The sequence below is a fragment of the Xyrauchen texanus genome, chromosome 10 (assembly GCF_025860055.1).
Source record: "Xyrauchen texanus isolate HMW12.3.18 chromosome 10, RBS_HiC_50CHRs, whole genome shotgun sequence".
Lineage (NCBI taxonomy): Eukaryota > Metazoa > Chordata > Actinopteri > Cypriniformes > Catostomidae > Xyrauchen > Xyrauchen texanus.
The window spans coordinates 9,011,128-9,031,637 of record NC_068285.1 but is presented as its reverse complement, the minus strand read 5'-3'; the positions used below and the strand labels follow the sequence as shown (position 1 = coordinate 9,031,637).

Sequence of the window (20,510 nt, the reverse complement as noted above, 5' to 3'; positions counted from 1 at the left end):
TAGAAACTGATCGTCCAAATGTAAATCCAAAAAACATCATCCAATAAACGATCATAAGATCAGAGAAGTCCAGAAGTTCAGTAGAGAAACAAACAAATCTAAATCAAGAACCAGAATCAGAGAACAGAGAAACCAGACAGAAAAGTCACAGTTGATTTATTGACAGTATTTAAAATAAACCACATGAGCTAAAATGAAGAATTATGAAGAAATTGAAGGAAAAACATAAAACAAATTATTTTGTGTTTGATATTTATAAAGATATCTGATTTATTATTCTTTGTTAATTAATGTTTTGATTGAATTAAAGCTTTTTCATCATCAGTAAAAATGGTTGATTAAGTATTAGCTACATTCATATTTATATATTTTTGTATCATTTTGAATTTGAGTTTCTTTACACATTTGAAACACAAACACACATACATTAGAAAGAATATTAAACAGACACAGGAATGGTAATATTCTCCTGTTGAACTGATGTGTGTGTGTTGTGAACTGAGAGAGTGAAGAGTGTGTCATTGTTCTCTGCAGTTTGAGATATTGTCGTGTCACAGATGAAGGTTGTGCTGCTCTGACTTCAGCTCTGAGATCAAACCCCTCACACCTGAGACAACTGCATCTGTCTGGGAATAAACTAAGAGATTCAGGAGTGAAGATGCTCTCTGATGTACTGAAGAATCCTCACTGTAAACTGAAGACACTGAAGTAAGATTTCACAAAACTCTCAAACCCTCCTTCATTCTCCTTCTGTGGTAAATAATAATGATTTAACAATAATGAAATAAAGAACATATTGAAAACAGAGTTCTGTCAGATAACAGAAGAAAATGTTGCTTTAACTTATTAGATTGAGTCCTAATTTTACCCTAAAAAATTTAAAATCTGTAATTTACTCCCCCTCATGTTTGGAGAATCCTCACAGTAAACTGAAGATCATCTGAGAGTCACATGATCTGATATTCTGACATAGGGCTGATGCGATTAGTCAACGTTATCTTCAAAAAATGTCATTGTTGAATAGTCATATTATTTCATTTAACACAAGATCATATGAAACTCTAATTCAGCTCGAGTACATGATAGAGGAGAGAAAGAAAACAGCGCACAGTCCGGACACATTACAAACTTTCCAAACAGCTTTAGCTGATGTAGATTGCAAAATATGAGGGAATTATAAAAAAAAAAATACAATATAAGTAAATACAGAAGCAGTGTCATAATAAAATAAAGCAGAGGTGGAGCTTGTCTTCCACTGAAGATAAACTTGCATGTCAGAGCAATTCTAAAGGCATGATCACCAACCCCCCAAACCACTTAAACTCAAACCACGCCCCACAGTCATGAAGAAACCCTCAGGAATGTTTCCATTGGTCATCTCAACCACAGTGCTGATTGGACACAGTTGTCTTTTATAAATTTGCCGGACTTTGTAAGTCGTGTACTTTTATGCACCCACTGAGTGAATTGACTCTTGAACATCCGAGGAACCGGGATGCATGTTTTGTTTCCTTTTGTGCTGGTTCCGCCTAGCTTGTTTTGTTAAATAAAACTGCTTCAGAAAAGATGTGGATGAATCTTTTAGTTCCTTGTGCTTTTGCCTCCTGTTGGCTGAAGTATGATTTGTGTAGTATTTTCGTGGGACATTGGAATGATTACATCATCTACTGCACTCATAACATAACTGAACATTCGTTTGTCTGTCCGAGGAAACAAAATTGCGCAATCCGATGGCAAAGCTATCGCAGGGGCTCTCGTAGGATACATGGACTCTTTGAGTTTAGAGGGATCGACACCGGTTGGCACTTTCGTTAATTCACACATTTTTATTTTTTCTGTTTGTTTTGTTTGGGGAGATGTTCTGGGTTTCATTGTTGCATTAATGTTGAAACGTGGTCTTCATAATTTAGTTTTTGGCACACAATAAAAATATTTCTACTATATCAAAATGTCAAATGTTAATATGAGTGTGCTATCTCTCTCCAGATGGAATGTGAATGGGCACCCCATAAAAAGAAGGAAGGTTATTTATTTTCTTAAACTTAAGAAATATGATAGTGTTCCTTCAAGAAATGCATCTTTCCCCGCAGGAAGCTGAAAAATTTGGGAAGATATGGGGTGGACATGTTTTCTTTAGTGCTGGCCCGAGTAAGAGCAAGGGAGTCATTATATTGGTAAATAAACATCTACAATTCAAATGTCTCAAACAGTTTAAAGATAAATTAGGGAGAGTAATTATTGTTTTAGCAGAAATTCAGGGGCTAAGACTGATTTTAGCTAATATTTATGCACCTAATGCTGATGATCAGGGCATTTTTATTGATCTTGAAGGGATGTTGAAAGCCGCTGTCACTCCTCATGATATAATATTGGGAGGAGACTTTAATCTTTTGATGACAGTCCTTGATCATAGTGAAGCAAAAGTGTGCACGCCCCCTAGAGCAACATTGATTCTTCACAGGATGTGTAAAAATCTTGGTCTTACAGATATTTGGAGACTTTTAAACCCTTCTGGTAGGGACTACACATTTTTTTCATTAGTTCATAAGATTTATTCTAGAATAGATTTTTTTAAATATCCTTTTATCATTTAATCTATTGTTGATTGCTCAATAGGAAATATTTTATTCTCAGATCACGCCCTGGTGAGTTTAAAGGTGTTGCCATATATGGAGAAAAAGAAATCATATAGTTGGCACCTTAATGTATCCCTTTTGCAAAATCCTGAATTCCAACAAATGTTAAAGACTGAAATCAATGATTTTCTGAGACCAACTGGTCCTCAGCATCCTCTGTGGCCGTGGCTTGGGAGGCATTTAAGGCAGTTCTTAGGAGTCGGATCATACAGAATGTCTCATTCATCAAAAAATCCAAAGCACGAGAACTTGTGTAGTTGGAAGGAAATATTAAAATGGCAGAGGCAGAGCTGAAGCACTTATGTCGTCTGATGGCCTCAGAAAATTTATCCAATTGAAATACAGATATAATACTATTTTGTTGCGGAAAGTGGAGTTTTGGTTATTCATATTTGGTCATACTTTGAGTCAGGGGACAAAGCAGGAAAACTTTTGGCTAGATATATAATGCAGAAAGAGTCTTTTTCTACCATTCTTTCAGTGAAATCTGCTGGTGGTGATATATTTACCTCGACCATTGATATTAATAATGCTTTTAAAGAATTCTATTTTGATCTCTATAGTTCCACATCTTCATCCACTGATTACGATATAAGAAACTTTGTGGAACCATTAGAACTTCCTAAACTGACGATTGAGCAAAACATTTCTCTTGATTCTGAGATAATCTTGGAGGAGCTTGGTGAGGTAATTAAGGCCCTGCCTACAGGCAAGGCTCCGTGGCCGGATGGCTTTGCCGCTGAGTTTTTTTAGATCTTATGCTACAGAACTGGCTTCACTTTTGCTAGAAGTTTATATGGAATCATTAAAGAATGGACATCTTCCACCAACCATGACACAAGCCCGGATCAGTCTTATTCTTAAAAAGGACAAAGATCCAAGCAAGTGTAAAAGTTACTGTCCAATTTCCCTGATCCAGTTAGATGTAAAAGATTTGTCAAAAATTCTGGCTATTCGATTAAGTAAAGCATCACTTATACATATAGATCAGGTGGGGTTTATTCGGGGCCGTAGCTCTTCTGATAACATTAGGCATCTCATCAAGAGCATGTGGTCAGTAGCAAATGGTCAATCTCCAGTTGCTGCCATTTCACTTGATGCCGAAAAGGCGTTTGATATGGAAGAATGGGATTATCTTTTTAAGATTTTGGAAATATACAAGTTAGGGAATGCTTTTATTGGTTGGATTAAGCTACTTTATAGACAACCTGTACCGACGGTACAAACAAATGGATTCATTTCCAATTATTTTACTCTGGACAGGGGCACCCGGCAGGGTTGCCTTCTTTCGCCATTGTTCTGTCTTGCCCTGGAACCATTAGCAGCCATGATAAGAAAGGAAGATGATTTTCCAGGGGTGATGGTGGGAGGTGTGGCGCATAAGCTTCTGCATTACACAGATTTATTCGTCTCTGACTCCACTAGATCTATGCCTTGCCTAAACAGAATTATTAATTCCTTTTCTAAATTATCAGGACACAAAGTCAATTGGTCTAAATCCGAAGCTTTGGCTCTGACAGTGTACTGTTCAGTAACAGCTTTTCAGCCAGGTGCCTTCCAGTGGCCCAAACAGGGCATTTAAGTATTTGGGAATTTTATTCCCTGCAAATTTGTCTGATCCCTTAATTAAAAGGGTTTTCGAATTAAGTGGAAAGGTGGGCTTCATTAAATGTATCCATGTATCCTTTTTTTTTATTCCAAATATTTATGACCACTGGGTTGAGTGTTTGTGTCATATGGGTGTGTTCAGGGGAGAAGTGTTTATGTGTGTATAATTTGATTCTTCATTTTCTTGGACTTTTCGTGGATAGATCCAAGATGGCGGCGCGGTAGCACGCAGTGGCCACTCCGGATCCAAAACAGCGCTATTTTTGTTTAAAAAGCCAGACTTTTGCGGCACATTGTCATCGGAGCAACGGTGGTCGTGTCTACCATCGCCAAACACTACTAAGATATAAGACACATGCAAAAACCAAGCTGCATGATGAACTGCAGGAGGCGCTACACATATAGTGGTGGTGTAGTGGTCTAAAGCACATAACTGGTAATCTGGTAATCAGAAGGTCGCTGGTTCGGTCCCCACAGCCACCACCATTGTGTCCTTGAGCAAGGCACTTAACTCCGGGGGGATTGTCCCTGTAATAAGTGCACTGTAAGTCGTTTTGGATAAAAGCGTCTGCCAAATGCATAAATGTAAATGTACTCTGTTTGCTACGGAGACCAGGCCTCCAGTCCTCGGTGTCACCTGATGCCGGTGGCCGGGGGAGAGGACGTCGAAAGTGGTGTGCGAGAAAGCGGAAGTGCGGCAAGAGCCCATGCTAGGCTAAAAACAAACCCTAGGCGGCCGGCTCTCCCGTCTATCGTGCTCTCAAATGTTTGCTCCCTGGACAATAAACTGAACTATATCCGACTCCAGCAGGCAACGCAGCGTGAGTTTATAGACTGTTGCGTCTTTGTTTTCATGGAGACGTAGCTCAGCGACAGAGTTCCGGACGCCGCCATTCAGCTAGACGGGCTTGCCTCCTTTCATGCCGACAGAAATACAGCTCTCTGCGGTAAGATTCGCGGTGGTGGCTTGTGTGTTTACATCAACACGGAATGGTGCAAGAACTCTGTGCTAGTCTCTAGCTACTGTTCATCGCTGTTGGAGCTTGTGACTGTTAGATGCAGACCTTTTTATTTACCACGGGAATTCACCACTGTTTGCATAACCGGAGTTTACATTCCGCCCAGCGCTAATGCTAAGGAAGCGCTCTGTGAACTGTATAGGGCTATAAGCAAACTGTAGAACGCTCACACCGACTGTTTATTGTTATTAATCTCAAGACAGTGCTCCCTAAATTCCATCAGTATGTGGACTTTGCAACGAGAGGGGTGAACGCACTTGATCTTGTTTACACAAACATCCCAGGCGCTTATCGGGCGGAGCCCCGCTCCAACCCTGTAATAACTTGCAGTAGACAAATCTGTTCAAAGAAGCTGATTTACTCAGGGAACACAAGCCAGCAATACACTTGATTCAAGTCCAGGTGGAATCAATGTCTGCTAACACTTTCTTCTTTGCTACTCTTAAGCCAAAGCCAAAAAGCATTAGATTGCCCCCTATAGGTTAATCTACAAAAGCTCACTCTACAACATCCCCTTCCCCCCAAGTTTACAATATAATTACCATACTATAAACTTCATTCCACAATCATGTGACCACAACACAGTTACAAATTTTTTTTTTCTTTTTTCTTTTTTCTTTCTTTTTTTTTTTCACTTAATTTCATAATCTTTCAAATAACCAGGCAATTACCTGGTTCTTTGTGACCTTCTCATAATCACAACAGGGCTAACAGATTTGTTCATTTCAGGTATCTCAGCAGCTTGAGAAGAATCGTCAACTGCTTCAAAGGGATTGACTTCCCCAGGAATGTCCTTAGCCACTGTTGCCTCTGTCTTTTTAGAAACCACAGAGGCAGAATTGTCAAAAAAGTCATAATCAGAAGATTTACCGTCCATTTCCTCCCCTGAAACCTTCACCAGCAATTTCTGTCGGCCATGAATTTGATCCACATGTCTTCGGACCACTCTCCCATCGCCCAGCATCACTTTATAAGAAAGTGGTCCAGTCACAGTCTCTATGTTCCCTGGAATCCATTTCGGTCCATAGCTAAAGTTGCGAACCAGTACTGGATCTCCCACACCGAAACTGCGTTCGTGGGCCTTCTTGTCATAATGTGCTTTCTGCTTTTGTTGTTGTTTCTTAATCTTCCTAGTCAAATCAGGATGCATAAAGTCCAGAGAACACCGCAATTTCCGTCCTTGTAACATTTCGGCTGGAGAGAGACCGGTGGTGGTCTGAGGAGTAACCCTATAACTGAATAACACTCGGGCCAATTTAGTTGCAATAGTTCCTTCAACACATTTTTTTAGCATGCCTTTAATAATTTGTACGGCCCGCTCCACTAACCCATTACTGGAAGCATGATAAGGTCCAGAAGTAACATGCTGTACGCCATTTTTGTTCAGGAACTCTTTAACTTCAGCACTAACAAAACAAGCAGCATTATCTGATACAATAAGTTCCGGTAGTCCCTGGTTACTGAAACTCTTACGCAAACATTCAATGGTGGCAGCAGATGTGGCTGAGTTCACGGGATACATGTCGATCCATTTCGAATGTGCATCAATCAAGACCAAGAACATTTTTCCCATGAATGGGCCAGCATAATCTACGTGCAATCTTTGCCATGGTTTTTCTGGCCAATTCCACGGATGCAGTGGGGCTACAGCCGGAACGTTCCTATGCTCTTGGCATAGATGACAGGTTTTAACCAACCTTTCAACATCTTGATCTAACTTGTGCCACCACTCATAACTTCGGGCCAAAGCTTTCATCCTGGATACTCCTGGGTGGCACTGATGCAGTTGTTTCAGGACTTCTGATCTACCCACACTGGGAATGATGACTCTGGCTCCCCAGAGCACACAACCATCCTGTACACTTAATTCATCTTGTCTTGATGTAAAAGGGTCAAACTCTGCTCCAATTAATTCATGCCCACCACGTTGCACCATTTCTCTCACCCTGGATAATACCGGATCGGTTTGCGTCCACCCTCTCACTGGTTCTGCAGTAATCAAGGTTATGTCTGCATTCTCCAGCATCAGGACTCTTTCCTCCTGTTCAATGTCCGACTCTGTTGACAATGGTAACCGACTTAGAGCATCTGCGTTTTCATGATCTTTGCCAGGCTTATAGAGGATGTTGTATTCATAGGCTCTTAGTGTCACAGCCCAACGCTGGATCCTAGGAGATGACATTTGGGGAACAGCTTTTAATTCATTAAATAAAGACAACAAGGGTTTATGGTCCGTAACGATAGTAAACTTCCGACCATACAAATACTTATGGAAGCGTTGCAAGCCGAACATGATGGCCAACCCTTCCTTGTCCAACTGTGAATAATTCCGCTCAGCTTGATTCAAAGTCCTTGACATAAATCCAATGGGTCTTTCACTACCATCCGGCATCTTATGCGAAAGAACTGCACCTAGGCCATAAGGAGAAGCATCACATGATAAAATCACATCCTTCTGGGGGTCATAGTGGACCAGAACTTGTACTGAGTGGATCATTTTCTTGGATTGAGCAAAAGCAGCCTCTTGTTCCCCCTCCCAGTTCCATTTTTCATCTTTCCTTAGCAACTTGTGCACAGGGGCTAAAACGGTAGACAAGTTGGGTAAGAACTTATTATAGTAATTTAACAGTCCCAAATAGGCCTTCAACTCTGTCACATTCTTTGGTGAGGGAGCGTTTTGAATAGCAGTCACCTTTTCTGGTACTGGGTGGAGGCCAGTCTCATCTACTTTATGGCCCAAGAACATTACCTCTTTTTCTATGAAGGAACATTTGCTCCGTTTCAACCGCAGTCCTGCTTCCTGCAATCTTTCCAATACCCTGGCAAGCGTTTGGAGATGCTCCTCATCATTACGACCAGTCACCGGGATGTCATCCAGGAAAACTGCCACATACGGAAGACCTTGCAATACTCCTTCAATGGTCCTCTGAAAGATGGCAGGACTAGAAGAAACTCCAAAGGGTAACACACGGTAAGTAAACAAGCCCTTGTGGGTATTCACTGTGACATATTTCTTGGACTCCGCATCTAATGCAATCTGGTGGTAAGCATGGCTCATATCCAGGTTGGTAAACTTTTGCCCACCTGACAATGTTGCAAACAAATCATCTATTCGAGGGATAGGATATTGTTCCAACTTTGAAACTCGATTTACAGTTAGCTTGTAGTCACCACATAGTCGTACAGTATTATCCGGTTTCAAAACCGGTACTACAGGTGCAGCCCATTCAGAGTGTTTAACAGGTTCTATGATTTTTTTCTTTTAACAGGCGTTCTATTTCAGCTTCTACCTTCGTCTTCATTGCATAAGGAACTGGTCTGGCTTTGAAAAATCTGGGGACCGCTTCCTTGTCCACATAAATCTTTGCTGGTGGACCTCTCAATTCACCTAATTCCTCTTTAAACAACTCTGAATGTTGGCTAAGCACTTTAGTCAAGGTTACATTTTCCACCCCTTGAATCTTATGTATAGCCTCCCATTCCATGCCCAATTCCTTAATCCATCCTCTACCCAATAAATTGGGACCTGTTCCGGGTACTACCACTACAGGTAATTCCTTCATGTTTCCTTTGTGTCTAACTTCCACCTGCGCAGAACCTAACACTGTTAAGGTTTGGCCAGTATAGGATTTTAACTTCAAAGAACAGGTCTTTAATTCTGGAATTTTATACTTTGTCCATAATTTGGAAAAATTTGACCCATTCATCACAGTCACACCACAACCGGTATCCACTTCAAAAGGTATAATTGACTGATTAACAGCCAGTGTGATAGTCAGTGGAGCAACCTTTGGAATCTCGGTTTCTTTCAAACTGTGAACTGTAAAAATACCCTCTTCATCAGATGCACTTTTTTCATCTCTGCCCACATAATACGATCTCTGTCCTCTGGTCACAACTCTCTTACATCTTTCTCCCCCTTGAAAGTTTGTCTCTCTGCTGAAACTTTTTGATTTGCATACTTTCATTATGTGTCCTTGTTTCCCACATTGGTGACATTTCTCAAAAACAAATCTGCACTCATTGGCCAAATGTTGCAAGCTTCCACATCTGTAACATGCTCTGCTTTGCCTTTCTTCTTGTTTTACTGACGTTTTATGTACTCTCATTGACATGGATGTTTCTGAGCATTTAGCTTGCAAATTCCTTACATCCTTATTGGCCGTTTCCATTGCTTGAGCTATTTTCAAAGCCTTTTCAAAGGTTAGATCTGCTTCTGCCAACAGTTTACGTTGAATACGGTCATCATTTAAGCCAAATACCAGTCTATCCCGAAGCATTTCTGTCAATTTTTCTCCATAATTACAATCATGAGCCAATTTCCTTAACACTGCCACATACTCAAGTACAGTTTCCCCCTCTTCTCTTGATCTTGAATTGAATTTAAACCGCTGTACAATTTCACTAGGTTTTGGATTGAAATGCTCTTTAAGCAATTCTACTAATTCACCAAATGTCTTTGTTCCTGGGTTAACTGGGCTCAGTAAATTCTTCAGTAGACTGTATGTTTGACTTCCCACAGTGCTCAACAATATTGCTTTTTGCTTGACTGCTTCTGTAATTTCATTTGCCTCGAAAAAATGCTGCAAGATTTCACAATATTCTTCCCAAGACTGAGATTGACTATCAAAAGGTGTGACTGTTCCTACCATGTTGGCCATCTTCTTTTCCCAAGCTCCAACTTGTATGGATTTAATTTATTCACCTTCCAACACTTTCTCCATTTCAAGGCATTTCTTTTCTTGATCCCATCCTTGTCGCCAAAATGTAATAACTTGCAGTAGACAAATCTGTTCAAAGAAGTTGATTTACTCAGGGAACACAAGCCAGCAATACACTTGAGTCAAGTCCAGGTGGAATCAATGTCTGCTAACACTTTCTTCTTTGCTACTCTTAAGCCAAAGCCAAAAAGCATTAGATTGCCCCCTATAGGTTAATCTACAAAAGCTCACTCTACAACAGCTACTCAGACCACATCTCTGTTATGCTAATTCCAGCATACAGACCGCTCGTCAGACGCACAAAACCGCTTCAGAAGCAGGTGAAAACCTGGCCACCAGGAGCCATCTCTGCTCTTCAGGACTGTTTTGAGTGTATTAACTGGCACATGTTCAGGGAGGCTGCAACATATGGCGAGACTACCAATTTGGAAGAATACACAGCATCAGTGACCAGCTACATCAGCAAGTGCATTGATGATGTCACTTTCTCCAAGACCATCACCACACTCTCTAACCAGAAGCCGTGGATAACTGCGGAGGTGCGCACGCTGATGAGGACCCAAGACTCCGCCTTCAGAGCAGGGCCAAACTGTCCCGGGCAATCAGAGAGGCAAAGTATGCACACGCCCAGAGAATCCACAGTCGCTTCCAGGACAGCGGTGACATGTTGCAGGGCATCCAGGCCATCACCAACTACAGGACAACATCAGTTGCCTGTGACAAAGATGCCTCCCTTCCAGATACGCTGAATGACTTCTACGCTCAGTTTGAAGTGCAGAACGACATGGTGGCGAGTAAGACCACCCCTCCTCCCAACAACCAGGAGCTCTGTCTTACCACGGAGGATGTGAGGAAAACTCTACATAGAGTCAACCCACGGAAGGCTGCTGGACCAGACAACATTCCTGGCAGAATGCTCGGAGGATGTGCAGACCAGCTGGCAGATGTTCTTACCAACATCTTCAACATCTCTTCGTGCCGTTTCTATGAGTCACGTGAAAAACAGCATGTGGAAGTTTCACGCCGGGTTCACGCATCCTCCGTATCGGGGCGTGAGCAGCCCCGATCAGGTTGGGCATTCGCATTGGCCGCGTCTTTTCTGTGAGAGACAAATTATCTCTGGGTTCATACGCCAAACATTTTCTTTCATAAGACCATAATGTAATTTTTTGAGAGGTGTAATTGATTACTATAATAAATTGGCTCTTCATTAAGTTGTTTATAGATGAGTAGGAGGACAACATTTACACCTCAATGATAAATAATTTCCAGATAGACCCCAGCCGACACAGTTTTGGGTCCTTAAAGGGCACCTATTCTGGCATTTAAAATGTTCCTAATATTGTTTTGGGAGTCCTCAACAACAGTTTTACATGCATGCAATGACAAAAAACACTTTTGTTGTCTTATAATATGCATTTATGTTTACCTGATTTGCTCACCGACTCCCAAATGATTCGTTCAACGACTCATTTTTCCAAACCCCTCCTTTGCGTGACGCTAATCTGCGGTGATTGGTCAGATGACCCAGTCAGTTGTGATTGGTATACTCTGTGCAGAGATTGTCGGAAACGGAACGCCCATCACCGCTTTGTAGTAAAAAAATCTAAATCAGAGAAGGAATTGGAGTTGATTTATGTTAGCGATCATATCCCAAAGTTCGGTGGTAAACACCCAATCAGTTATTGTTTGCGTTAGCCCAACACATAAACATATTGATAAAGCACTACATTACTACAAGTTATTGCTCTATTCTTTATGACAACTCCAATAACATCGACAAACATTTCACATATTTCAAAAAAATTTACATTGGAGACCTAGAAGCTGCGCTGAGCGTAACTTACACAACACACACAAATACTTATTAAGCATGCTAAAAAACACATAAAAGCAACAATTATTAATAATACTTACAGGTTGTGATTCGGAGGAGGAAGCTGATCCAAATAAACTTGGTACTGAACCTTCCTTCAGTATCAACCGCTCATGAATCCACACTTGAAAGCATTCATGTTCGTAAAGCAATCGTCATTAAAATGACGCGAACACAGCACAAGGTTCGGGCTATACTTGTGTGGTATAGTTGTAAATATAAACTCTAGCCACTGATTCTTCACATGCTCGTCCCTGGGCAGTGAAAAAAAGGTCGCTTTTGATATGAACTTCAGAACACAGCGTCTTGTTGTCGACATGATGTTTTCAAGTTTTCCCCAATAGTGTCCAGCTGCAGACCCGCAGCACCAACAGTTTCAGAACCCCAGCGCCAGAACCTGAAGTGAGGGGCGGAGCTTACGTTCTAAACCGAGTAGCGCCACCTAACGTTTTGGAGCGTAGTTTGCTTTTATTACAAACGAAACATCATACTTTATACGTATGTTATAATGATACATTAAGGTACAGTACAATAAGCATTTTAAAACATTGATGTTGTGTAATATAATTGTATATAGTTATCCGTTTCATTGTATTATGAGAGTTACTTCCTGATCATGATGGTGAAAAAAAATGCTTGAAACTTATGGGCATTTTATATCAAATATACTTTATTTCACAAGAACATGTGCAGCATGCATTTTTCTTTATGTAAAATAAAACTTGTCAAAAAAATAAAAAAGAGAGAAATTTCAGCATCATTTTAAAAGAAACAATAAAAATATATACAACAAATGACCAATTCACCCCTAGGCCCATTTTATCATGACAATCCTGTATAAATTAAACTTAAAAAGTATCAAATGAGGAATTCACTCTCAGGCCCATTTTGTCCTTACATTCTTGTAAAAATAACTCCATGTCATCCCTGAACACAAAATGAAATAGAAAGGGCTCTCTGGAAGCTTCTGACTGTTCCAGGAGATTGTTGCGGGCCTTTTCCTTGTCGTCTTCATTCGAATGAAAAGAGGCTCTTCCACTGGACCCCTGAGCAGATGGCTGTTGGAATGGAGCCATTTCACAGCTTCTTTCATGTGCCGGATTATTGGGAGCTCCTTCATTACAGAATATTAAAGGAAAATGTGACTTTATAAATGTGACATATAAATGTATTATATGTTAAGAGATTATATATACACATATATATATATATATACACACCGCCTCACTGCTGCTAAGCGTAGCTTGTTCTTCACATGGAAGGGACTCTTGTTGGGTTTCTGCACTGGAATATATATAGCTTAATTTAAAATTAATCAGAAGAGGGTGCAAATGTAACGGTGGGCTGGAGTAAATGTCCAGTATCTACCTTTCAGAGAAAACCCCAAAGTTCTCCAGAAGAATAAGAGCCCACCATCTCCGTATGTTTGGAAAGTCGCACTGGAAGACATAAATAGAGAAATCTTGATATTTCAACTGCTAAAATCAAAGGGTGCTCCCAAGACAAGATGTAGAGCATACTGGAAAACAGCAAAAATTAAGGAACATTATCTCTGTAAACGTCAAATTAAAAAAAAATTCTTCCTTGTTCCGTATTTAACAACTTTAAAAATTTAAAATAAAAACACCACCACACCAATCATTGGTTTAATTATATCAAAACAATGTCTCACCATCAACATGAAGACTCCACAGTCTACACCACCAATCTGTTGGGGGATATCCAAAAAAAAAAAAGCATGAGTTTATTAAAGGGGTCATGACATGAGAAACCAAATTTGCCTTGATCTTTTGGTATATAAGAGGTCTTTGTATCATTAAAACGTCCTGCAAGTTTAATATTTTAAGACGTCCTCCCCATTCTAAACGAATCATTTATTTAATCAAGCTCAAAATACAGCTCGTTCTGGATTCATGGTTAGAAGTGACGTGTCGGTTAGAAGTGACGTAACAGCGTTTGCATATGACCGCCTCCAGCACAAGATAACTACGCTTTAAGCGCAAGACAACTACTTTTTTGCGGACGTCACAGTCACGGCAGTGTTAACTTAAGCGTTTGTTCTGTACATTTTAAGGATGACTGTTTTGAGAACAAATCTCAATATGATGCTGGCTTTGCCAGAAAACTGTTGCTCAAAGATAAGTCCGTGCCGACTATTCTGGGAACAACGACGACGCAAACTGTAAGTAATCTATTTTAAACTTTAAACTACTTTTTAAAGTGCAATTTCATTCATTATGAATAATCACAGTGTTTTTACTTAGTTTACTTGCATATTGTTCTGGCTGGGGGCGTCAATAATTGATACATAGGCACTGACGTTAGCCAATCATAACAGTGGGCGTTAACACTGAAGTCTTAAATGGAAAACGCCCCCAAAACAGACTGTTTGAATCAGAGGATGAGAAACAGGGTGGGAAAATGTCATAAATCACTAGATTTTAAAAGTTTTTCTTAAAAAAAAATATATTAATACTATAATTGCACCTAAGGGAACATAATAATACAATAAAAAAAACCATGTCATGACTCCTTTAAGGGTTTGACACTTCAGCAGTCCTCTTTATAACCAACCTTGTTTTTCAGTAGCACCCATGTGCCAGGTGCAATTTTGGCTGTCATCTTACTGCAACATAAATACAAAAATAATAAAACAGATTTGTTAATATGAAGTTACATTGTGCAGCACACAGTTTGAAGCTCTGAATCCATGCAAAAACACAGTCAACAGTATTTCGGTAGGAACGTGGAACAAACACTTTAACACCTTCACAAGATGTCTTCAAAACGTCACCGCAACGCTCATTTACAACACGCAAAAATGTATCGAACCATCCGTAGAATTTTTTTTTAATACAATAAAGTATGACAACATATTCAAGCTTCAATAAGATGATAAAGTTATGCACAAATTAAATATTTAGCAGATAAACGCTGAACTTAAAATATGCGATAATTTTTCACCACATTATGTCAAAAACTTTAGACAACGTTACACAACTCACCATGCTCTCCGCCATGCTTGTCTCATTGTCAATAACTCCGCCCCTCACTTCAGGTTCTGGCGCTGGGGTTCTGAAACTGGTGGTGCTGCGGGTCTGCAGAGCATATATCTAGTTTTCCCTGGTGTCTGCGCGCAATTAGTGGGCGCGGCCGATTTGATAATTTTTCGTCTTGACGTCATAACGAAAAGGAAAATGAATCGTTGGAAAAACGATTCATTACATTGACTCAGAGTCGACTCCTACTTTTGAGAGACAATAACTTTTTTTACGGTGAACTTTCATATATAAAACTTTGCAGGATGTTTTTGTTCACTTAAATCTATGTTACACACTACATGAAAGGTAATTTTAAAAATTCCATAATAGGTGCCCTTTAATCATCTGCATTTAGTCAGAGAAGAAAAACTGTTCCGGTGTGTGGCATTCAGCCAGACAGAAATTATTAAATAAGTAATAACATTCAAATAACGGCATTTATTTTAAACAACTGAAGAAAAAAAAGTGTATGTAGACTGTACGACATGAAGTCATACTGTAAACTAAAACATTAACTTACCATCAGCACAAATCTGCTGAAGCTGCTGTATCCCACACCTTTTCCTTTGCTAATAAATCCTTCTATAATAAATGCTGAGGGTTGAACAGCACTTTGTAATTCTCAACCTCCTCAATCAGACGGTCTCGTCCATTATGTGGACATACAAATCTGAATGAGGTCAATTGTTGCTTCAATGAAAACGGCAGTCATGGGCATTTGTTTGTTTATCAGTGAACTTGGTCATGATCTGTTAATGTAGTGAATCCCAAACATCCCTATAGCCAACATAAACAGAAAAAAGCAATGCGGTTTATTTATTCATTCTTTTTAGTTAATTTGTGTTTGTTTGTGTTCAGATTGTAGATTGTACAGTTTTGTAGGTTCTACTTAATTTTCATTTCCTTTTGGTGATTTTATACAATCTCCTGATTATTTTAGATTTTATTCACTCAGAGCCGCTGAGTCCAGCATGAGTCACGTGGCAAAAATACTCAACGCCAAAACTATCCGCTCACTGCCGCATCTGGGACGCATCACGTCATGACTGTTAATATGGGTGCTGAAATGAAAAGGCGCCGCTCACGGAGGATGTGTGAACCTGGCGTCAAACTGATCCCGGATGATTCTCGTCGCTCGCGTGCACTAATGGACCCATTTCACAGACGTGTTATGACACATTTCTGCCTTATTTAAAAATGTCAATTTAGAAAACTTTTTTATATTTCCAGTTGTAAAACTATTTGTTGTAAATGTATAACATTGAACTTTGTGTTATATTACCCTGGAGTAGGTTTTAAAAATCGAGTTACAGCAGCTGCTGTTATGAGTGAGGCTGGAGTGAAGACAGACGAGAAGGTGCGGATCCAAACGCAGTTTTAACTTTATTGAAAATAACAAACAAACAAAGGAAAACCCACGATGGGGAAATAAACATAAACAAGGAACTCGGGAAGTGAACACAGAGCAGGCTTTAGAAACAAACATACATCAAACATTCAATCACTAACATTGAATCATCAACATTCAATCAACGATTGACCGGGGAATGGAGAACAAACAGGGTTTAAATACACTGGAGACATGATGAAGACAAACTACAATCAGGTGAGCACAATGACACAGGGCTGGCAGTGATTAGGGCCGGGGATCATGGGAAGTGTAGTTTAGACAAGACTAGTGACAAAGAACACAGGGCAGACAGCGGGAACGTGACAGCTGCGATGAGACTTCTAACAGCTGTTGAGTGACAGAAAAGTTTCTCTATTTCTCTCTTATTACTGCTGTTATCCAGCACTGTATATTTTTATCTTCCTTTGAAAGGTCATGAAAGCTTATTCTTTGATATTTTCTTTTGCTGCTGGAGCAAATAGGTAAATTACATTTGTTGTGTTCTCTCATTCACCTCCATTCAAGATTAACTATGATTCCACTTCCGCTCTGCAAACAGGGATATGTGTAAAGGGTCCACACAGTTTTGTCTTGTGATGTATTGAATAATAATATACTGTATGTTTCATGGTGTTTATCTTATCATGAAGAAATCTGCGAAACGCAACTATTAAGAAGATTTTTTTAAATTGATCAAAATCAAGTGAAGAAAATGGTGAATGAGTCTCTTAACCCATTACACACTGCAACAAAATCTTTTTAGTTTTTTTTTAAGACTTCTTTAAAAATTGTTATCGGAGAATATAATGTTGAATATTATATTTAATGATTAAATATTTTAAAATATCTAAAAAATCCTTAAAACAAAACATTTACCTAAGAAACAACATATAAGATATTTAGACTTTCAGATAATTTATCTTGAATATATAAGTGTATTTTATCTTTAACAGATTTATTTACTGAATTAAACTTAAAGGAATATTCCAGGTTAAATTTAAGTTGAGTTCAGTCGACAGGATTCTGTCACATAATGATGATACCACACACATTTAGTTTTAAGAGTATACAAGACATAAAGGATATGAGTGTAAACATAATTTTAGTGTTACTTCTGTGTAAAGTTATAGCAGATTTTACAACTTTGTTACCATGACGATGTAAAAATTTTGATTTAAATAACTTTACAACTGAAATAATACACAAGTTTCAACAGAAGAATGAATGTAAGTGCTTTTATAAAATTATAAGTTTCACGTTTCTGGATTTAAACCCTCCAAAAATTGGTCCCATTCATTTCCATTGTAAGTGCCTCACTGTAACTGCGATTTATGTGTTTGTGTATTTTTGAGTGTTTTTGTGTTTGTTTGTTTTTGTTTTGTTTTTAAAGAAAAAGATGAACGAGTCAAATTAAATTTTTGTGCTAATCAACATAATGCCACAAATGCTGTTGATTGAACTTAATATTAGCAGAATATTATTTAAAGGGACAGTTCACCAAAACGTTAAAATTTTCTCATAATTTATTCATCCTCATGCCATCCCAGATGTGTTTGACTTTCTTTCTTCTGCTGAACTCAAATTAAGATTTTTAGAAGAATATTTCAGCTCTGTAGTTTAATACAGTGCAAGTGAATGGTGATCAGATCTTTGAAGATCTAAAAAGCACATAAAGTCAGAATAAACTAAACTCCAGTGGATTAATTAATGTCTTCTGAAGTGAAACACTAGGTGTACTTAAGAAATAGATAATTATTTAAAACTGTTTAACTGTATAATTTCACTTATACTCAGCTCGCTCATGAGGGTCGAATACCCAAAGACTCTCAAGTGGCGTAAGTGAGTTGGGAAGTTCAAGAACTGACACATGAAATATGTCAAATATGGCAGCGCTGTGTTATTTACAACAGAGCAGGAGGAATGTTATACACAAGCTGAACTGGTTTTGCTGTAGATTTGTTTTGTATCTGTTTCTTTTTTAAATGGTGCTTGTATGTGCTGATCCTCAACATACTGAAAAACATTCGATTACATCTGCGGGTATCATCACAAGAGGAAAGACTAACTATTCACAGATTTACTATCAATGATCCTGAGCTGCTCGCTGACTCAAAACACACACTGAGTCACTCAAAATATTGAGGGTGTGCAGTGAAATTTTTTTTACCCTGCCAATTTCAGACCAGCCGAGAGAGGGTGAGAAAATTATGAGATAATTTTCAGTTACCATTCACTTTCTTTACATCTTTTTTTCATACAATGAAAGTGAATTGTGACTGAGGCTGTTATTCTGCCTAACATCTCCTTTTTAGTTCCACTGAAGAAAGAAAGTCATATAGGTTTGGAACAACACAATTGGGTACAATGGGTGGGCTGGTCAAACTGCTCAAGGGGGGTCTTAACCCCACCCCACCAAATCTCTGTTAAACTGATGTGTGTGTTGTGAACTGAGAGAGTGAAGAGTGTGTAATTGTTCTCTGCAGGTTGAGTTATTGTCGTGTCACAGATGAAGGTTGTGCTGCTCTGACTTCAGCTCTGAGATCAAACCCCTCACACCTGAGAAAACTGTATCTGTATGGGAATAATCTAGGAGATTCAGGAGTGAAGCTGCTCTCTGATCTAAAAGATGATCCATATTATAAACTGGAGACACTGATGTGAGTAGTGATGATTAATATAATCATATTTGAATTGATCTCCTTTATTTTGCTGATGAATTGTTGCTTATGTACTATAAATGTATTTAACTATATATTAAACTGTGTATATATCAATTATGTTTTCAGCTCTTTCAGTGTCTCTGTGTGTGTGTGATAAACAGATTTGAGTTTTTTTCTATTGATTACTATTAAATAGAGTTGCAATGGAGATGTTCGATCAGTCACAGATAGTGAGAGTACGTTTTTCTGAAATAAATAATGCGGTAATGTCGCATACAGCACATTTGACTTTGACTTTGTGTGTTTTAGGATTTAGATGGACATCTCTTTGAGAACTGATCATGAACATGATTGTGAAGAAAACAGAGAAGTCACAGTCAACAGAATCAACAGAGACAAACTGACCTGACACACTAATGTGTGTAACTTATATAATTATTCAGAACACCTGCTGAAGTGACAGTGAAACAGTGAAACCTTTTGTTTCTTCCTCAAGTGACTTTTATGGGTCAATGACAAATAAAGATGTCTAAATTATAAAATGGGAAAATCTTTTAAAACTCCAGTTTAAAACACATGTATCAAATTTGTATAAATATATTCATATTGGTTTTGAATACTTTTTTGACCTTTTAATTTTTTTAGATAACATTTCAAACTTTTAATGAGAATTGTTTTCTTGTTTACAATCTCCGAATGTTTACACCACTTAGAAATTTTTTACTTAAAAAAAAATAAAAAATTACTTTGTATTCTGAAAAGTAAAAAGTAAAATCATAAAGAGGTGTGTTCAAGTATTTTGTGTGTGAAACACATTTGAATGTATCTTTGAATGACTTGATAGATCCGGGGGAAAAAATGAATGTCCAAATTGCCGTTCCTTGATTCAAGTCAACAAAGTGATTAATCTATTAAACAAAGAAAAGAAAAACATATACAAACATAATCAATATTTAACCCCCACTATTACCCCCTCCCATTCCCGACCCCCAACAAAAACCCAGTGGTCACATGATTATAGACACACACACAATATATATTTATATATATAAAATTATAATAATCACACATATTATCCACTACACCTCTCTCTCCACTGTCCCTCCCCAACAGCCCTCCAAAAAAGCCAGATATTTTCCCCATTTTCCCACAAACAAGTATAAAATTCCCCAGTCTTCTGGATGACCCCTCTTCAAAAGCTGCCACCCTCTGAACACCCCTCCTGAAATGGGGTGCTCCAGCTGACTTCCCACCCCTTAAATCTTTCTGTCTGGCAATCATAACGCTAGTTAGGATCCAGTTTTGATGTGTTTATTCTCCACATTGATGACTGTCCCATCAGTCTGGGGCATAATAAAATGAGTGCCCAATACCTCACACATAACAAACAAATTCAACCAAAATTCTTGGATCTTAACACACACACAAATATTTGTTTTGGTTGTGTCTCCATCTTCTGATTGACATTGCCAGCAGATGGGTGCATCTTTAAGACCAAGCCTACACAATCTAGTGGGGGTCCAATACAGTCTATGTAAAATCTTGAACTGTATAAAGTG

At 38.7% G+C, this 20,510-nt stretch overlaps 2 protein-coding genes across 3 annotated transcripts in view; both read left to right on the top strand.

Moving 5' to 3' along the window:
• Positions 1-19,654, top strand: part of LOC127650393 (NACHT, LRR and PYD domains-containing protein 3-like) — a 41,477-nt gene extending 21,823 nt beyond the window's left edge. The window contains exons 13-15 of the mRNA XM_052135807.1: positions 535-708; positions 18,775-18,948; positions 19,261-19,654. Coding sequence (XP_051991767.1) covers positions 535-708; positions 18,775-18,948; positions 19,261-19,267 — 355 coding nt within the window. The 3' untranslated portion in view covers positions 19,268-19,654. The remainder of the gene's footprint in view (positions 1-534; positions 709-18,774; positions 18,949-19,260) is intronic.
• LOC127650391 (NACHT, LRR and PYD domains-containing protein 12-like) overlaps positions 1-20,510 on the top strand; it is a 195,884-nt gene that overhangs the window by 93,169 nt on the left and 82,205 nt on the right. Inside the window, exon 1 of one of the 2 annotated variants that reach the window (XM_052135805.1) lies at positions 15,164-16,507. The exons of the other annotated variant lie outside the window; for it this stretch is intronic. The gene's annotated coding sequence lies outside the window, so the exon portion shown is untranslated. Of the gene's footprint in view, positions 1-15,163; positions 16,508-20,510 lie in introns of those variants that run through there. 2 annotated transcript variants of the gene reach the window in all.